The 19,820-nt window shown below is 35.1% G+C and overlaps 1 protein-coding gene across 1 annotated transcript in view; it reads right to left on the bottom strand.

Annotated features, from left to right (window-relative positions):
* LOC133179281 (mucin-2-like) overlaps positions 1–17,864 on the bottom strand; it is an 87,811-nt gene extending 69,947 nt beyond the window's left edge. The window contains exons 1-7 of the mRNA XM_061314069.1: positions 17,839–17,864; positions 16,736–16,842; positions 16,487–16,642; positions 13,784–13,874; positions 8,916–9,037; positions 3,380–3,544; positions 2,701–3,141 (exon numbers count right to left, since the gene is read on the bottom strand). Coding sequence (XP_061170053.1) covers positions 2,701–3,141; positions 3,380–3,544; positions 8,916–9,037; positions 13,784–13,874; positions 16,487–16,642; positions 16,736–16,842; positions 17,839–17,864 — 1,108 coding nt within the window. The remainder of the gene's footprint in view (positions 1–2,700; positions 3,142–3,379; positions 3,545–8,915; positions 9,038–13,783; positions 13,875–16,486; positions 16,643–16,735; positions 16,843–17,838) is intronic.
* Between the last annotated feature and the right edge of the window lie 1,956 nt (positions 17,865–19,820).

Below are 19,820 nucleotides of genomic sequence, written 5' to 3'. Positions count from 1 at the left end.
ATAAGTTTCCTACATTTATATCAGCCGACTTGGAGGTAATTAATTAATTTAGGCTCTCCAAATTGAGGTCGCTTGGGGGTAATTGGTCAGTTTGTGAAGTGTTGAATGCTGTTTTAACACCAAGCCGTTAAAATACATGTCCTGTATCTATTTAATGATATAAATTGATTAAAATTACTTTTGAGTACTGTAAACTGATTACAATGTGTATCTTACCCGTCTATCTTCTGGAGTTGTCTGCCAAATTATATTTTAAAACAAACATTGCAAATTATGTGTTAGTTCGGTCTCATTTTCTGTTTATGGTGATAATGCAATGATCTTGCGTAACATCTGGTCTGAAAAAGCATCAATCTTAAATATCAGATCGATATTTCATGGTTTTCGTATTTTTGTTCTATCGAAATTGAAATTTAGCATATAAAGTGTAGTGATCAAGCATATACAAAATATTAATAAGCTTTTTTTTTTTTTTTTTTTAAAGTTTTCTTGCGTACATGAATAGAGTTTACTTGGGAAAAAAAAGAGGTCAGAAAAATGTGTATTTGATACGATTAACCGGTTAATCGCTCGGAACGTCTTGCGGTTAACCGATTACCAATTTTGTATTCGATTGCCATCCCTAATTTAAATAAATGACTTACTACTCTGGAAAATATTAAAATCTAATTTTTTGAAGTTTTATAGGAGGTCAGCATTTTATTTTTTCTGCAGAAACAGTTTAATACAGGCACTCCCTCCTACGTTGTGATAAATTGCAAAGATACTGAGTTCCAAATCAAAATACGTTTGAAACGGCATATATTTATAAACATGCATGCCTAAAAAAGCATAAATTATTATCTGTTTCAAAAGTGTATATGCTGATGATTGATCAACCAAAGCCCAAAGAACATATAATGCTACAGATATTTTGACGTTTTTTTTTCCTCCAATATGATATCTAAATAAAGTTATAAACCAGGTTTGAAAAATATACCTCGTGATTGATAAAATATATCCCTTTTCAGTATTATGCAGCCACTCTGTCCAGGCAATTGTATTTTGACTGAACCACAATTCTTCCAATCTCCATGTCTAGCATTATACTGTATAGTAACGAAGATCATCAAACAATAAAAGGACACGTTGTGGTCATATCAAATTTCCTTCCACTGATTTCTTTTTCGGACAAAATTTAATGGAAGTGACATTCAATCAAAGTTGTACGGTCAAAGCAGCTTGATGTCTCGGAGTTGGCGTGTAATCTCGATTCTATCGATCTTGAAACTGGATCTGTTTAACTATCAGGTTTGTTTTCGTTTTCGTTGGACCGAGAATCTACCTCGTCTTCAACTTGCTTTATTAAAAGGTTTTCTCCTTCTCGCTGACTACTAATTTCCTCGTTATCAATGTAAACTCGTGATATCTGTTGCGTCCGAGTATTTGGAAGGATAATTATAGTCTACTCCTCATTTTGGAAATTGGAATTGTTTATTGTTATATTATTGCTATTGTTTTGGGTTTGTTTTGCATGTTTTTTTCCTTCTTTTTTCAATAATTCTTACACTCATGTGAGTATGTAAATTAATATTGTTAAAGGCTTATTATATCGGCAAATGCTTTTCTATCATTATAAAAGTTTTGAACTCTATCAATATTCAAGGACAAATGAGGTTTAGATTCTGTCCTTTGTTAATTAACACTTAATTTCTACCCGTTTCTGGGTCTTGAAATGTTCAAATTAGCCTGCCCTTGTCATGGAATATATAATTAAATTTGAAATTTTGAAACCTTTTAAAATATTAGTTGTCTACTACGCATTCAACGCCAGAATTCATCTTTTAAGTAAGTTTGGAGTGATAGATATACTATTTCTAATAGCAAAGTTCTAGTTTTATGTTTTTGTTGTATATTAACAATCCTTTATACTACACTGAACATCAAGAGATCAGAGCTCCAGTAAAAGAAGTTAGAAACTCTATTGATGCAAAATCTATTATGACGTTATAATTCATTTCAAATTTTCACGGTACTTTACAACAATACTTTCTTTCAGCTTTCATTAATTTACAATTTTATTCATACAATACCATATTACCCTGATTATACTGCAACAAAAAAAGGGGGAAGGGGGGTTGGGGTTGGCCAGCTTTTCAATGAACATTTTCAATAGTAAAAGGTTATGTTTGGAAAAAGGTGGGGGCAGCACCACCTTAACTCCCCATACTAATTGTTTGCATTGATAAAATTTCTTGTTTTTTTAAATGAAGAATCACAATAGAGACAGAATAAATTACAATGCACAGTGAAGGAGATATACATCAGTTTACATGAATACGTATCACGAAAACAGGTGGTTGGATGTTATTACCTGTATGGACATTTGTGTTTATAGGGATCCATAGCAAGTGATATTAACATAAAATACAAAAGCTGACAGCGGCAGAAAATAAGTGTAATAACTTTTTTGGATTTTGAATCGTTTTTTAACACAGCGAAAAAATAAAATTGCAATGACACAGATTTCATGATAAAGCTAAACCGTCTATGATCAATATTTGCCGCTAAATTCTGAATATGCCAAAATACCGTCAAGTTATTCACTTATTGTACCTAAGTATGTTTTTATAGAAGGAATAAATATTTAGAAAAAATGAATTATGAACTCTACAAAAAAGGATAAAAGACCTACTGAGGACACATTATACAATATCTTACCTTGAGACTTAGGGGTAGATGATGGTGGTGACTTAGGGGTAGGTGATGCTGGTGTTGTGATTTCTGTCGTTGTTGATTCTAAGGTTGTTTGTACTGTAGTACTTTCCATTACGGTTGGAGTTGGTGAGGTATTTTCTGTTGTTACTATTGTTAAAGTGTTTCCTGATGTGGTGCTTTTGGACGTTGTTGACTCACTGTTTGTTGCTGATACAGTAGTTGATTCAGTTGTTGATTGTGTGGTACTTTCTGTTGTTGTTGACTCTGTGGCCACTGTTGTGGTGCTCTCTTTGTTTCTTGATGTGGGGCTTTGAGATGTTGATGATTCACTGTTTGTTGTTGATACAATAGTTGATTCAGCTGTTGTTGATTGTATGGTACTTTCCTTTGTTGTTGACTCTGTGACCACTGTTGTGGTACTCTCTGTGTTTCCTGATGTTGAGTCTGATGTGAATGTAATGCAATTAAGAATATTAGATGTTTATTTGTTTTATTTATAAGAACAGCAGTGTTCTGAACCACCATTAATAAAGAAACAACTGTGAATATTTCAGATGAAGGATCATGGCATATGCGAGTTAAATTTGTGTACATTTGCCCTAATGCAGATAAATCAAACGCCTTTATGACAATTGTAAACCACTATTGCATATTTCATAGATTCAAAGTAAAATAACTTTACCTTGTTGGACAATAGCTCTAAACCCACGTGCCGGGTAACCAGAGTCAGACACGAAATGAAGAAACAATGATCCCGTGGTTCTGTACGTCTCATTTGGAGATAAAACGGGGTTATTTTGTCCGTAATCCTTACATATTTCAGCAATTTTATTCCCATTCATGTCACCTACGATATTAAGCTTATATGAATTATAAAATACATCACACTTGAATCAACTTAGGAGAGGTACTATGTGACGTTACCTTTGTGAAGTTTTATCCATAAGATAATTTTAAGGGTCTCCATAAACAGGATTGTACGAGGGTTGATCCAAAAGTTCATGGAATTTCTTAATATTTTATTTATTTATTAGTGTAAGTGATTGAAAATTACAGATGGAGATATATACACGTTGAATATTTTTAATAAAAAAGTATTTTAAATATTCATGATGATAGTAACACTTCGGCAGTTGCCATAGAAACGGATGATTGAAAATGCGGGGGAGACATTTATTCATTCATTATCATTTCAATTCTCAATACGCTCTGTGAGGAAAAACACGCTAAGTGGCATATGAAACGAAAATGATATTATTATTACTATTGCTTGACCTGTTATAAACCTTTGTGTGAAACTTTAATCGATTTTACTGGATATTTAGTTTTTCGATTGATGATTTGTTGTTCATCATGACATCGTTAGACAACGTCGAAATTCGGTCAAGTAATAAGTTTTGTGAAAATCTAAATTTTTTTTTAGCCATTTACCTGATTAACTGTAATATTCCGAAATGGCAATCACACCCTTCGGCGAAAAGTTTAAACGTTTCTAATTTTTTATTTTTTTGTATTTTATTTTGCTAATATACTTGATAGTTATTAACAGTTTTCTATCTTAACAATTTGCACCCAGAGTATTTTCCTGACACAAACTAAAATATTTCTATTCATAAGAACTTATAATATACAACTGTAGCTGCAGAACTGTTGCTCTCCGAAAAATATCTTAACAGACCGGAGAGCTACAGTACCATCCCTAGACAAAACTTTACATTTATTGCGCACAAAAAATTGCACTCCGTACTGAATTTATTTCTCCAAAGTCTTACCTCAACTGGACAATTAAAAGTTTGATTTCGAAAAATTCCTTTGACCTCTATCAAATACACTTACTCTCGAGTTCATAGTTGACATCTGCACGAAACGTTGAACCAATTTGTCCTGTCACCCAAATGGTAGCTAAATATGCGATTTCAGGCCCAGGCTATTATACAAAGATTATAGGGAATGTTTTGTTGTGAAAATTGACAAAGAATATGTAAGGAACACATGATTAACATTTTTTGATGGTAGTAATATTACGAGATAGCAATTTAAATATAGAAATAAAAAAAATTTGCGCAATAAATGTATTTTTTTTTTCAAAGGGTGGCACTGTAGCTCTCTGGTCGTTCATCCCAGTTCTTTTAGATCAGCGAGATACAGATTTGCAGCTAAAACAATTGTATAATTTACAGTGTACTATCAACAATTTTTATTACTAGTGTATTTTTTCTTGAGAAAATGAGGAAAAATTAAGGAAAGATAACTCTTACTGATGGACATTTTTTTCCGAAGCGCCTAATAGAAATGCTTTGATGACCTTTCACGCCACAGGTAATTTTTAATTAGCTTCTTGCTGTGGTACTCCAACCAGATGTAACTTAAACTAAAGGCATACGACTCCTTACTTAAGCTGGTTCTCCCGTATTCGACCCCCTGTTATCATGGATAAGTGGTTTCGCCCCCATTCCCTGTTCGCCCTCAGTGGTTTTATCCCAATTTCCTGTTCGTTCTGATTGGATTTGCCCCTCATAGTTTTCATCAAACATACTGTGTACTTAATGTTTATGTAAGCAAAAGTCACTTGATCAGTGGGTTTTTAATTTAACATTTTTGAATGAGCACTTTAACTCAATTCGGTAATATTTTACCGATCTTTTCCGATTGCAAGGATAGATGATACAAGCATTAAAAAATCATGAAAATAACTTCATCTTTATTTATATTAATAATAATAATAATAAGTAAAAAAGAAAGCTTGGCCGCATAAATTTTGTTTTGAAAATTACCAATTTATGAGCATTTGACGGTATCTTGGATATTTAAAGATTAATGAGAACTTTCAGCACTGTCTTTGAAATTTTACAATTTATGAGATTTTTGAACACAATTATATGAGAACTTTGAAACTGCCTTAAATTTTTATCGTATTATATATAAGAACGTTGAACACTCTCAAGATTTTAAATCAAAATTTATGAAAATAGTGCTTTGAAAATTAGCAATTTATGAAAATTCTGATCAGTTCTTTGGAATTTAACAATTCATAAGAATTTTGAACACATGTAGGTTTTGAATTTTATTTTTGGTGACTTTAAACATTAGCTAACAATAGCTTTGAAATTTAACAATTTATGAGAACTTTGAACAATGCCTTTGAAATTTATCAATTGTGAAAACTTTGAAAAACGCCTTTGAAATTTAACTATTTATGAGAATTTTGAGCAATACTTTCAAAATTTATTATTTTTGAACACTTATGTCAAATTAAACAACAGATTTGTCTGAACTTGAATTATGAAGAACACATTCATTCAAACTAAGATTAGAACAAAATGGCTACAAAGAATGCGCAGTTTTCCTTCTTTCTGAGCAGCGAATAAAATGTACCTAAGAAATTGCAATCTATTTTTTGCCAACTGTTGCTATAAAAAGAAAAAAGAGTATGTCATCAATGTTGTCAATTATTCATTTATTATCAAATGTTCTTGCTGATGACATATTGTAGACAGCAGTATATTTTGTAAATACTTTTTCTATTAAGCTTATAACTGGTGGAAAATGTTATTCTTCCTCATATGCTGCGACGTATCTATTTATGGGTGTTTGGTGCTATAAATAGAAACGGGAACCCCCATCAGACATTGTGTATTTCAGTAAATGGTTTCTAGTACTTGTCAGTCACACTATATTGATAACAGTCTGCATTTTTTCCCTCCCACATTTCCTAAAAAGTTCAAAAATCTACATTTTTCTCGACTATTCGAGGCATCTATTTATAAACCATTGTTGCTATTAAAAAAAAATAAGAGTCCACCCTTAATATTGTGTCAATTATTGTAAAAACACATGTTCTTCTTTATGACATATTGTAGAAGCATTGTATTTGTTTTATATATCATATATTTTTATAGCATTATCTATGAAGCTTCCAATTTCCATGAAACTGTCAGAGAAGTACCTACATTTACGTGCTTGATACTATAAATAGAAATGGGAATCCCCTTCAACCATTGTTCACGCCAGTTAGTGGTGTCAAGCTTCTGTTATAAACATCTTCTATTTTACAAAATACTTCCTAATTATCCAACAACGACTTCTAAAACGTTGACAAAATTCGATTTTTAAAAACAATTTTCTAAAACATGTCTATTTATAAATACATGTCGCTAAAAATATCATTAAAAGCCCACTGATATTTTTTTTAATGAGATGACACTACTAATCCTCAAGTATCGAAGCACACGTCAGATATGGAAACTATCCTCGGACTTTTTATTTAGCCTTAAAAATCTCAAAAAAAATACTAAATTTCCCATTTTCAGAAACCATGTCAATATCCATAACTTTTCCTTAGAGTGGAAATATTTCTAGAATATATGATTATATGCCCTGTATATCTTAAAAGTTCATGTTATTTTATGATCCAACGATTTTTGTTTGAATGTATTAGACACCAACACATATGCATTTATATTTTCTCAATTTTCATGTTTTCATTTTGGTCAAAAAGGGCCAAAAATATCCACATTCAATGGATCCGTCTTCATGGCAACCGATTGCACATGTGAAACTTCCGACACCATATTTGCTAGTTTCGTACCAAAACGCACCTGTTTTGCAAATTTCATCAGTTTCCTAGCCCTACAGTAAATTTGTTGGTGCTTACAGAGAATGCATGTTAAAAGCATCACTTCATTATGTTTTCTGATATGAATTATATATCTATAACACTAAATATTATTTTTAAATATACCTCCTATTTTTAATTTTATGTTTTGATAAAAAAAAGAGTGCTCTTTCTGTTACTGTGTCAATTTTTATGCCCCCGTATCAAAGCTTCGGGGGTATATAGTTTTTGCCTTGTCCGTTCGTCTGTCTGTTTGTCCGCAAAAACTTTAACATTGCCCATAACTTTTGATTGTTTGGAGCTATGGCTTTCATATTTCACATGTGTATTTCTTGTGATAAGACCTTTCTTTGGGTACCACCATATTGACCTTGGAGTTTGACCCAGTTTTGCAAAATTTTATCCAACTTTAACCTTGGCCATAACTTTTGAACAATTGGTGCCAGGGCTTTCATACTTCACATGTGTAATCCTTGTGACAAGTCCTTCCTTTGGATACTAACAACTTTGACCCTTTGTCCTTGACCTTTGGATTTTACCTACTTTTGAAAATATTTAACATTGGCCACAACGTTTGAACAAATGGTGTTTTAGCTTTCATACTTCACATATGTAATCTTTGTGACAAGACCTTTCTTTGAATACCAACAACTTTGACCCTTTGACCTTGGAGTTTGATCTACTTTTGAAAAACTTTAACCTTGGCCATAACTTTTGAACCGTTGGTGCTAGGTCTTTCAAACTTCACATATGCAATCCCTGTGACAAAACCTTCCTTTGGATACCAACAACTTTTACGCTTTGACCTTGACCTTGGAGTTTGACCTACTTTTGAAAAACTTTAACCTTGGCCAAATTCTTGAACAATTGGTGCTAGGTCTTTCATACTTTACATATGTAATCCCTGTGACAAGACCATCCTTTGGATACCAACAGTTGTAATCCATTGACTTGACCTTGGAGATTGACCTACTTTTGAAAAACTTAAACCTTGGTAATAACTTTTGAACGATTGGGGCTTCAGTTTTCATATTTCACCTGTATATTTCTTTTGAGAAGGCCTTTCCTTAGGCACCATTAATTTTGACCATTTGACCTTGATGTTTGACTTACTTTTAAAAAACTTTAACCTTTTCTATATCTATTTAATGGTTGCTGCTAGTGCTTTCATATTTCACAGGTATATTCCTCGAGACAAGACCTTACTTTGGGTACCCACATATTTGATTTGCATTTGAGAAAGTTTAACCTTTGCTATAAGTTGCCATACGGGGGCATCAGTGTTTCACAAACACATCTTGTTTTTACATTGGCTTGACATAAATTTAAAATTGGAAAAAGTAAGTCTCGGTTCATACCTCAAACTATATTCCATTTGAATCTTATGCTTTTGCTGTTGATAAAAATCAATGCTGGGAATTTTAAATATTTTTTATGAGATCTAAATCAGGCACATTTAGATTTTTAGGGGACGATTTTTCTTTAATTTTACTACTAAATCAAGAAAATTTAGAAAACTTGATCTTATAGTATATATAAATACATTATTATTTCATCATTGGTCAGAAATATTTTCCTAGCATAAAAGATAGATATTTAATACCTTCCTTTAAGATGATCTTGTCATAACAACCTCTATCGTAATCAAGATTGACAAACTGGAACGAGATGACAAGTCCTTGGCTCAGAGGCACTGGTATAAAAGTATAATGGCATTGAATCAGGCTACAAAATAAATTATGTACTTGACAAATCATATATACAAATCATGTAGAGTAAAATGAATAGATATAGATTTTTAATAATGAATAAAAGATGACTGATAATATTTATCTATCTGTAGTCTTCCGAGACCATATTATAGTAAAACATGTCTGATCCAGACACCACTGGTTCCACAGAAATTGGCAGATTAGACATTTTAAACAATTGAATTTACTCAACGAGACTAAAAGTTTTCTTCATAATATACAAGATTTCGGATTACACAACATTCGTATAAGACAAGTATAACTAAATGTTTTCAGTGTAATAGACATTTCGTATTACACAACCAACATCCGTATAAGACAAGTATAACTAAAGTTTTCTTCGTAATATACAAGACTTTGGATTATACTATATCCGTCGTAGACAAATATCACTAAAAGTTTTATTCGTAATACACAAAGATTTCGGATTACAAAACATCCGATTAAACAAGTATCACTTGAAGTTTTCTTCGTAACAGACAATATTTCAAATTACACAACACCCGAACTAGACAAGTATCACTGTAATACAATCTGTTTGATATCCGACGGAATTCATTGTGCTCCTCTTTATTAGCCGACCTGTTTTATCTTACGAGGCAGAATTTATTCAAAACATCTACATGAGAACATGAATACTCTTCTTGTGGCCTCCGATATATTAATACGTTTTAGCAATATTAAATAAAGATTATTTTCATTTGAAGGATTTACTGTCTTTTGACTTTAGTGGCGAAATAACAACTAAACTATTTAACAAACGGGATGAGTTCAGCTTTTCCATCGTCAAGTCGATCAACCTCCTAATAATTTGTATTAATATAACTAATATTTCATTATCCCCTGCATATATTTATGTCACCCAGCTGATTTGTTACGCAAGACCATGTTTTGAGAAGAATATATTTTTAAATCGAGGCAAACTATTCATGTTTTAGTACATGTAGATGATACATGTAACATGACTTTCAACAATCTCCTTTAAACATCTGGTTAACTTTGCAAATACAGCATATCTTTTTTAGACTGGCAGGTTTCCTACCTATTGATAAGTCCCTTCACCTGGTCATAAACAGGGTTCAAGGCGGGTTTGACAGGTCAACAGTGGATATTTACTCCTAGACACATGATCCCATTACTAGTGTTTCCAGGAGTCCGTGTTTTTGACTGACTTTTTTCACGCAGTGATTGGGATAAGCACGCGCCCTGCGCCATAGTCGCATTAAATTAAATAATGGCGCATTGCTATTAAAAACGCTGCGCCCTTATAATCATCACTCATACTTTTAAACTTTGCTTTCGTTACAATGCTTAACAATTGGCGTCATATCTATGCTTGAAAACATAAAGTAAATGCTGTCCAGCAAAGCGTTACAATTACTTAGATTTCTTCAATACCTTATTAAACAGTTAAAAGTTTTCTGATTGGATGATACCGTAAGTTGACATTAATGCGCATGAAGTTGAAGATATGCCACCGAAAAAAATCCTCGTCAGGAGAAAACTCGGGGTCAGCCCTAGCGAACCCGAAGCGAAGACGGGAAGCGAACCCGGGTCCGCTTCTGTTAGATTGTGTCGAGTCGGTACTACATATATACATGTATATATATGCCAAAAGTTGACCAACATCTTTCATGCAAATTGTTAGACCATTATTTTCACACTCAACTGTCTATGGAATTTTCCCTTAACTCAGTCATGAAAAGGAGCACACAGCGGATTTGATCTGTCGAAAGGAGATGCTTATTCCTCCATGGCACCCATTCCTATCTCTATTTTAGAGGTCCGTGTTGGGCCCTGTTCATATGTATTGTCTCAATGGACATTTGAAAACTACATGTATCGCTGTTCGTTATCTTTGCATTTCATGTATGTCCTCTGCAATAGAGAACTTTAATTGATGTTCGCACTGACAGTTACTTAGGTTGTTTACTTTTAAAGTTATACATTTTCCCTTCCGTTAAATATACACAAGTTATGCAACATGAATCATGGCATTACGGACAAGTCGTCCTGATGGATAAAAAGTTTTTTGCTTCAACTTAATTAGAATAAAAACAAGAGGCCCACGGGCCTTATAGGTCACCTGAGTATCATGTATCAACTTTGCCCTGAGCCCTGCCCTAACACCAGAACCTTGACCCAGGGGGCATAAAATTCACAATTTTGGAAGAGGCACTCTTACTCATCATAACTATATTCTTTGTTCATTGGCTTAAAACCCAGGAGAAAAGGAGAAGATTTTCAAAGAATCATTGCATTTTTTAAAATGTAATCATTAGAGCCCCCCCCCCTCCCCCTAAAACCAGAACCCCTGACCCAGGGGCCATGAATTTCTCAATTTTGGAAAAAGCAACCTTGTGCACCTTTACCATGTACTCAGTTTGTTTAAATAATACCCAGGAGCAGAGAAGAAGATTTTCAAAGAATTAATGCATTTTCACTATATAATCAATAGAGGCCCCCCTCTAACACCAGAACCCCTGACCCAGGAGCCATGAATTTCACAATTTTTTAAAAAGGCATTATTACTTGTCCTACCATGCACTTAGTTTGTTTAAATAATATCCAGGAGCAAATAGAAGATTTTTAAAGAATTAATGCATTTTCACTATATAATCAATAGAGCCCCCCTCCCCCAAACACCAGAACCCCTGACCCAGGGGCCATGGATTTCACAATTTTGGAAAAGGCATCAATGCTTGTCATAACCATGCACTTAGTTTGTTTAAATAATACCCAGGAGCAGAGAAGAAGATTTTCAAAGAATTAATGCATTTTTCGCTATATAATCAATAGAGCCCCCCACCCCCCAAACACCAGAACCTCTGACCCAGGGGCCATGAATTTCACAATTTTGAAAAAGGCATCATTACTTGTCCTACCATGCACTTAGTTTGTTTAAATATCCAGGAGCAAATAGAAGATTTTTAAAGAATTAATGCATTTTCACTATATAATCAATAGAGCCCCCCCCCAAACACCAGAACCCCTGACCCAGGGGCCATGGATTTCACAATTTTGGAAAAGGCATAAATGCTTGTCATAACCATGCACTTAGTTTGTTTAAATAATACCCAGAAGCAGACAAGAAGATTTTCAAAGAATTAATGCATTTTCACTATATAATCAATAGAGCCCCCCCCCCCCCACACCAGAACCCCTGACCCAGGGGCCGTGAATTTCACAATTTTGGAAAAGGCATAAATGCTTGTCATAACCATGAACTTAGTTTGTTTATATAATACCCAGCAGCAGAGGAGAAGATTTTCAAAGAATTAATGCATTTTCACTATATAATCATTAGAGCCCCGCCCTAACACCAGAACCCCTGACCCTGGGGCCATGAAATTCACAATTTTGGAAGAGGCACTCTTGCTCATCATAACTATGTACTTAATTCATCGGCTTAATACCCAGAAGCAGACAAGAAGATTTTCAAAGAATTAATGCATTTTCACTATATATTCATTAGAGCCCCGCCCTAACACCAGAACCCCTGACCCTGGGGCCATGAAATTCACAATTTTGGAAGAGGCACTCTTGCTCTTCATAACTATGTACTTATTTCATCTGCTTAATACCCAGGAGCAGAGGAGAAGATTTTCAAAGAATTAATGCATTTTCACTATATATTCATTAGAGCCGCGCCCTAACACCAGAACCCCTGACCCTGGGGCCATGAATTTCACAATTTTAGTAGAGGGCTCAATGCTTATTACAATCATGCCAACAGTTTCACTGCTTGATGTCCAGGAGTAAAGAAGAAGATTTTTAAAGATTGCATTAATTTTGATGGTTTTAGCCCCACCCCTCAGGCCCCAGGGGGGCAGGGACCATGAATTTCACAATTTTTACTCCCCTTCATCCATAGATGCTATATGCCAAAATTGGTTGAAATTGGTTCAGTGGTTCCAGAGAAGAAGCTAAAAATGTTCAAAAGTTTACGACCGATTGACGACGAACGACGTACGACGAACGACGACAGACAAAAACAGATAGCAATAGGTCACCTGAGTCACTCAGGTGACCTAAAAATGGTGATATTCCCTTTGATTAATTTTGCGAAATTTCAACCAAGAATATAAAATGATATTAACATCAATACCTTTATTAAAAGTTTTACCTTATAACATGTGTTTATTTTTAATGCTGTATAAAACAACATCTATGGATTTAAAAGTATTTTGGCACAAGATACGGATTTTCTTCCGACTGGTTATACTTAGGAAGCAATATTTGGTTCGCCACTAGGGGTATTTAAACAGAAAACAAACTTTAAAACAGTTGAAAGTTTTTACAACTCACCTTCAACCCTCACCTTTATATAAGTATATGTATATACTTACACTTTTTTCTCTTTTCTTTCTATTGTAGTTTGCAGGTGCTGTCACCTTATAACAAGTTGCTATAAGTTGGTGTTTGTTATAATTTCAGCTAGATATGTGTAGGGTATGTTTTGGTCCCCAAAATATATGCAGACAATGAATAGACGACACATTTTGTTTATGTTTTTGTCTAAAAATTGTCTTGTAAAACCACATAATTATGTCTGTACAACATGGAAGTACGAGTCGATTGATGTCATAAACTTATCTTTACACACATAAATGGAAAGAAATGCATTATTTATGCTTCTCAACATTAGTAATTTGCAGAAGGGTAGATTTAAATTTTTTTGTTGAATTAATTTTGTTTAATGAAGCAGGAAAATACTTACTTTGGGTAATGTGATGGAAAGTTAGGAGATGTGATGACATACGGAGACGAAATCGAAACATTGAAGGTATTGTTCTGATTAGAACAGCCCGCTGTAAATTAAATGTGTTAAATATATGAACATCAAAGTCTAGGAAAAATTCCTATAAATGCTCAGCAGTTTTTTTTCAAGATTTACAATGTATATTGAAAGAGAAAATGTCGTGAATAGAAAATTACACAAAATCCTGTGCGAAACGTTTATCAATCCAAGTATACGATTCTTGGGCTTTGCATAGGTCTCCTAAGGGGCGTATATATACAATACAGGCCAAGAATATTTCCCGCCCAACGGTGGAAAACACACGGTGTGAAATGGTCTGCGAAGCACGGTTATTTGACCCCAATGATTGGAACGGCACCCCATTAGATTCGTTTTCAATGTACAGATCACGCCGTGTACTAAGGATTCAAGCTCTACCGCTCAGATGGGCGTTCGGTGCGCTTATTGACTTCGCGGTAAACGTTTAGCTGATAATTGTATGGTGGAATGTGACAGGATTGTTATTGTTCAACCTGTCGGCGTGCTGTTTGCTCAGTGTTATGTAGCGCGACGTGCAATGGACTATGTTAACCAAAACAATTTCGAAACCTTAATAACATCGATCCCCATGTAGTTCCGATTGATGTATGTTGTTTTACGTCCCATTCGAGGTTTTTTTTCACTCATTTAAAGGCGTCACCATATACCGCTGAAGGCTTCAAATTTAGACCTTAACTCGGCACTCAAGGCCATTCAGCAGTGAGGGATCTTTATCGTGCCAACGCATGCCGTGAGACGGGGCCTCAGTTTTTAAGGTCTAACTCATCCGAAGGACCCGCAACTTTCACTTCAAAGTGCCGAGCGCTTGGCGAAGGAACAGTTGCTACCTATTTTTCATCGACTTAAGTCGGTCGCGGCCGAGATTCGAACTCACGGCCTTCCGATCACAGTATGGAGTCCCGATCTTTCGCTAATAGAACAAGTGTGGGTCATGCTAGTTTGACGCATTCGAGGGCACCGAAATCTACCAGATTCTATCCGCTACGTATACGCGTCAAACAATCCTGGAAGAAATGCCTTATGATACATCGCAACCATGCTACGAACTCTATATATGCTTTGAAAAATGAGAGAAAGACCAAATTCTAATGGGGGCATAATTGTTTTTAAAGAAAACAAGAGAAATATCAACGGCTATCGTGCAGCACTTCAGCCTAGATTTCTTTAGCCAAAGTGATGATAGCTAAATCTAAATTTTTCTCGCTATCAAATAGAATAGATGACATGAAATATATGGAGATAACGAACAGTATTCAAGCTCAAAAGTCCATTAAACAATACAAAATAGGAGCAGAGCAAACATGGACCTCAAAAACATCACAGGTGGGATCAGGTGCCATGGAAGAGTGAGCATCCCCTGCAGACCGGTCACACCCGCCGTGTGCGCCTTGTCATGATCGGGAAATAACGGTAAAATTCGTCGACAATTCAGTGTGTAAATAATGGCTTAACAATTAGTATGAAAAACGTCAGTCAGCATTTGACTCAATGATAAATTGTATTTGCTGACAAGATCTTTGTATCGACCATAGAACCTACGAAATGATGACTAAACGAGACTGCTGATATTCTTGTTTCATCATCTTGTTTGTCAATATATTACTTTAAATTTTCGCGCAGTTTACAGACCGTGAAACGTGCTACTACCCCAAAAAAGCAAGTGACTTTCGTGCGAAGCGTGTAGCGTTTCGTGTAAGCCATGCAGTGTTTCGTGTAAGCTTCAAAGTGTTTCGTGGAAACCGTGTAGCGAGCGTGTGAGAACCGTGTGAGAAACCTGCGACTTTCGTGCAAGAATCGTGTGAGAAACGTGTAGGATTCATTCGGAAATCATTTTACTTTAGATATGGGGACGTGGAGACCGGTCCTTCGGATGAGACCGTATAAACCGAGGTCCCGTGTCGCAGTAGATGTTGGCATGAAAAAAAAATCACTGCTCAATGGCCCTGAGTGCCGAGTATAGGTATAAATTTGCAGCTCTCCACCGGCAAGTGGTGGCGTCTCCATATGAGTGAAAAAATTCTCGAGAGGGACGTTAAACAACAAACAAACAAAAACTTTAGATATGGATATTGAAGGATCAAGATGCCATATTGTGTTGTTTGTAACTTATATTATTTGGATATATTTTGTCGGTGCTATTTTAACAGTGAAAAAAAAATACGGAAACAACAAAATAAAATTGAGCGGTAATGTATTATACTTCACTGATGCTACATGCACTTATTTTTTGATTGTCAAGACTTCTTTCAGTGAAGAAGAAAATAAATAGTCTGTCCTCGATCATCTTGGAAATAAATCTGTCCTTCACCGACATGAAAATTAATAATCTGACTCGGAAAAATTTGCCCTCCCCCCCCCCCCCCAATCAAATTGACTTCCCCTAAATTAATTTTTTTTTTTTTTAAAAAGTTTTGCAAATCTAGATCTTAATCTTTCCATGGACGCATGGAAACGTTTCTGACTTTATATGAAAACCTCAGTGTGTTTTTAGTTATTTGAACAGTTACAGTTTGTCTGAAGGTTATTCATCAGAACATCCACTGGACTTTTTGAAAGAACGCAATTATTTTAAACAAGACGGAATTTTCTGAAAACATGCAGTTTGAACATTTTATGACTTACATTCATCTTTCCCAGCAAATATGTCGAGATAGAATCCTATGTCATTGGGATTTCGAGTCCCGTCTGAGGTGAAGCCGATCGTTGCTGTAGGTCCTGTGACTTCTGGAGTTTTTGTGCAATCAACACAGCAAGAAATTGTTTTAGGCCTACCACCTCCTGTTCATGGTAATATTTATTTTAAAAATCGAAAATGATCAAATTAACTTTTGGAACATACAATTTAAGAACTTAAATGTATGTCATAAGTACCGTCATGTAATGATAGTTCATCGCCATCCCCACACTTTAGTCTTTGTCCAATGACGAGATTTGCAGATGTATCAGTTGCTGTGAATGTCCACGTACATGACAACAGTCTATTTAAAAAAGTAGTTCATTATCCATCTATTATTTTTGAGGTTCATTACCGATACGGTAAAAGTGGTTATATATATGGTTGAAAGTTTGACGATTTTGGTCTTTAGAAATACGGCGAGTGGAAACTATCAACTAGAATTTAACAGTACTTTTGACACAAATGTAAAAGTTGACGAGTGTAAACGTTGACTATTATTAGGGATTCGTAAATTTCATCAGGGTTTCCACATTGTCAAAGTTTCCAATTTAACAGTACAACTCTCCCCGAGATAAATGACTTTTATTCTTTTATAAAATAGTCAAGTAAAAGGACTATTTCTTTAAAATAGACCCAGTAAGGTATGTGTGCACAACCAAAAAAAATCGAAAAGCAAAAGAAAAAATTCTGAATATCAGATTTAATTTGTAATCGTTGGAGCAAAATTGCATTCAGTGTGTTGACGGCGCGACCACAGGGGCGATCCACCTATTCAAACCGCATGTCGAAACTGACGTCACATGACGTCGTATTATAGTTGGATATCCAAAACGAAATCTGAAATTTGTTATTTTACACAAAAAGGTTAAATCTATCTGTAATATCCATTAAATCAGGTTTAGCTTATTTGTTTGGTTATAGCGAGAATTCGTTTGGGCGCCATATGCAATTTATGAAGCACTATCGGTATTGAGTTTACTGCGGAGAAAAAATTGCAGACAGCCCGAATGTTTTCTTCGCCCAGGCGTTGCTTTAAGAGCTCGCAGTGACGAGCGGCGTGAAGCGTCGCTCGCTATTAAATGAGAAGAGGCCCAAGAGCCTTAACGGCCAACCGAGTATAACACAACATTGTAAAGGGTCCGCAGATGTATAAAATAAAATAAAAATTAATAAACAGATAGGTTATCGAAGTTTTGTTGTCCAAAAGCAAGCGAAATCAGAAGATCAGGGATCAAAAAAATAATTAGTCTATTACTCGGTAACAAATGTTAAATCAAATCTATTTACTTCTCTGTACCCGCCCCCATTTGTCACTATCACCATTCCGACTAAACAAAACAAACGTGTTTCAGCATTATTAGAATACCGATTGCATTCCCTCTATTATTGGTCTCTCTTGTTCTCTCAGTTGTTGAAAAGGCACATTTGCTTATCATAACTATGCAATTACATGTAGATAAAAATGTTGATTGCTTAATACCAAAGCAGGAAGAAGATTTTCAAAGATATATACAATTTCACTATATGACCATTAGAGGCCCACCCTAACTCCAGAACACCTGACCCTGGGGCCACAAATTTCACAATTTTGGAGAGGCACCCTTGCTCATCATAACCAGCAGCCACCTAGTTCATCTCTAGAGAAAGAGACAAGACGATTGTAAAAGAATTTAAGCATTCTCACAATATGATCATTAGAGTCTCACCCTTACTGCAGAACCCATGACCTCGGGGCCACAAATTTCACAATTTTTGAAAGGGATTCTCTTGCTCATCATAACCATGCACATAGTTTATCTTCTACAAATACAGGGAGAGAGGAAAAGATTTTTGAATAATCTATGCATTTTCACTATATGATCATCAGAGTCCCGGCCTAACGCCAGAACTCCTGACCCCGAGGCCAAAAATTTCATAAATTTTTAAAGGGGTTCCCTTGCTCATCATAACCAGGCACGTAGCTTGTCTTCTACAGATATAGGGAGAGAGGAAAAGATTTCTAAAGAATTTATGCATCTTTACTGTATGATCATGAGTCCCATCCTAACGCAACGCCAGACTTCCTGACCCTGGGGTTAAACATTTCACAATGTTGGAAAAGGCATCCTTGCTCATCATAACCAGGCACATACAGTTTATCGTCTAAATATACAGGGAGAAAGATTTTTAAATAATTTATGTATTCACACTATATAATCATACGAGCCTCGCCCTCTCTTCAGAACCCTTGACCCCGGGGCCATAAATTTCACAAATTTGAAAGAGGCACCCTTGCTTATCATAACAGTGCGCCTAGTTTACCTTTTAAATATACAAGGCGAGAAAAGATTTTAAAATAATTTATGTATTCTCATTAAATGATCATTAGAGCCCTGCCCTTACTTCAGAACCCCTGACCCGGGGGCCACAATTTTCACAATTTTGGAATAGGCATTCTTGCTCATCATAACCAGGCACATAGTTTATCTACTAAATATACAGGGAGAGAGGAAGAGATTTTTAAAGAATAAATGCATTCTCACTATATGATCATAAGAGCCTCGCCCTATATTCAGAACCCTTGACCCTGGAGCCACAAATTTGAAGGAGGCACCCTTGCTTATTATAACCATACATCTAGTTTATCTTATCAAAATACAAGGGGAGAGAAGATTTTTAAATAATTTATGCATTCTCACTATATGATCATTAGAGCCCCGTCCTAACTTTAGAACCCCTGACACAATTTTGGGAGAGGGCTTAATGCTTATTACAATCATGCAAACAGTTTGACTGCTTGATATCCAGGACTTAAGAAGAAGCTTTTTAAAGATTGAACTAATTTTGCTGGTTTTAACCCCACCTCTCAGGCCCCGAGGGGACCGGAGGGGGAGGAAACATGAAATTCAAAATTTGTATACCCCTTTACCAACTGATGCTATATGATAAAATTGGTTGAAATTGGTTCAACGGCTCAAGAGAAGAAGCTGGAAATGTTCAAAAGTTTACGACCGACGAACAATGGACGACGAAGACAAAAACATAGCAAAAGGTCACCTGAATGACTCAGGTAATATAAAAATCGACTAGTATTTACTGACACTGAAGCACAACTAAGCGCCTATACATGTTGTCTAAACTAGTCTAGCAGTGTTTTGAAACGTTTCTTACCAGATTAATGAATGCGTTCTCATTGACTGAACAAAATTTATTTAAAATATCAAAAAAGTATTCAAGCAATAGAAATAGAAAATACATATGTAATAAAAATACAATTGTGAAAAAAAGACTTGCGTATTA

The sequence above is a fragment of the Saccostrea echinata genome, unplaced genomic scaffold (assembly GCF_033153115.1).
Source record: "Saccostrea echinata isolate AGI-Se365-2 ecotype Australia unplaced genomic scaffold, CSIRO_AGI_Sech_v1 ptg000004l, whole genome shotgun sequence".
In the NCBI taxonomy this organism is placed as follows: Eukaryota; Metazoa; Mollusca; class Bivalvia; order Ostreida; family Ostreidae; genus Saccostrea; species Saccostrea echinata.
This window is presented reverse-complemented; position numbering and strand designations above follow the sequence as displayed.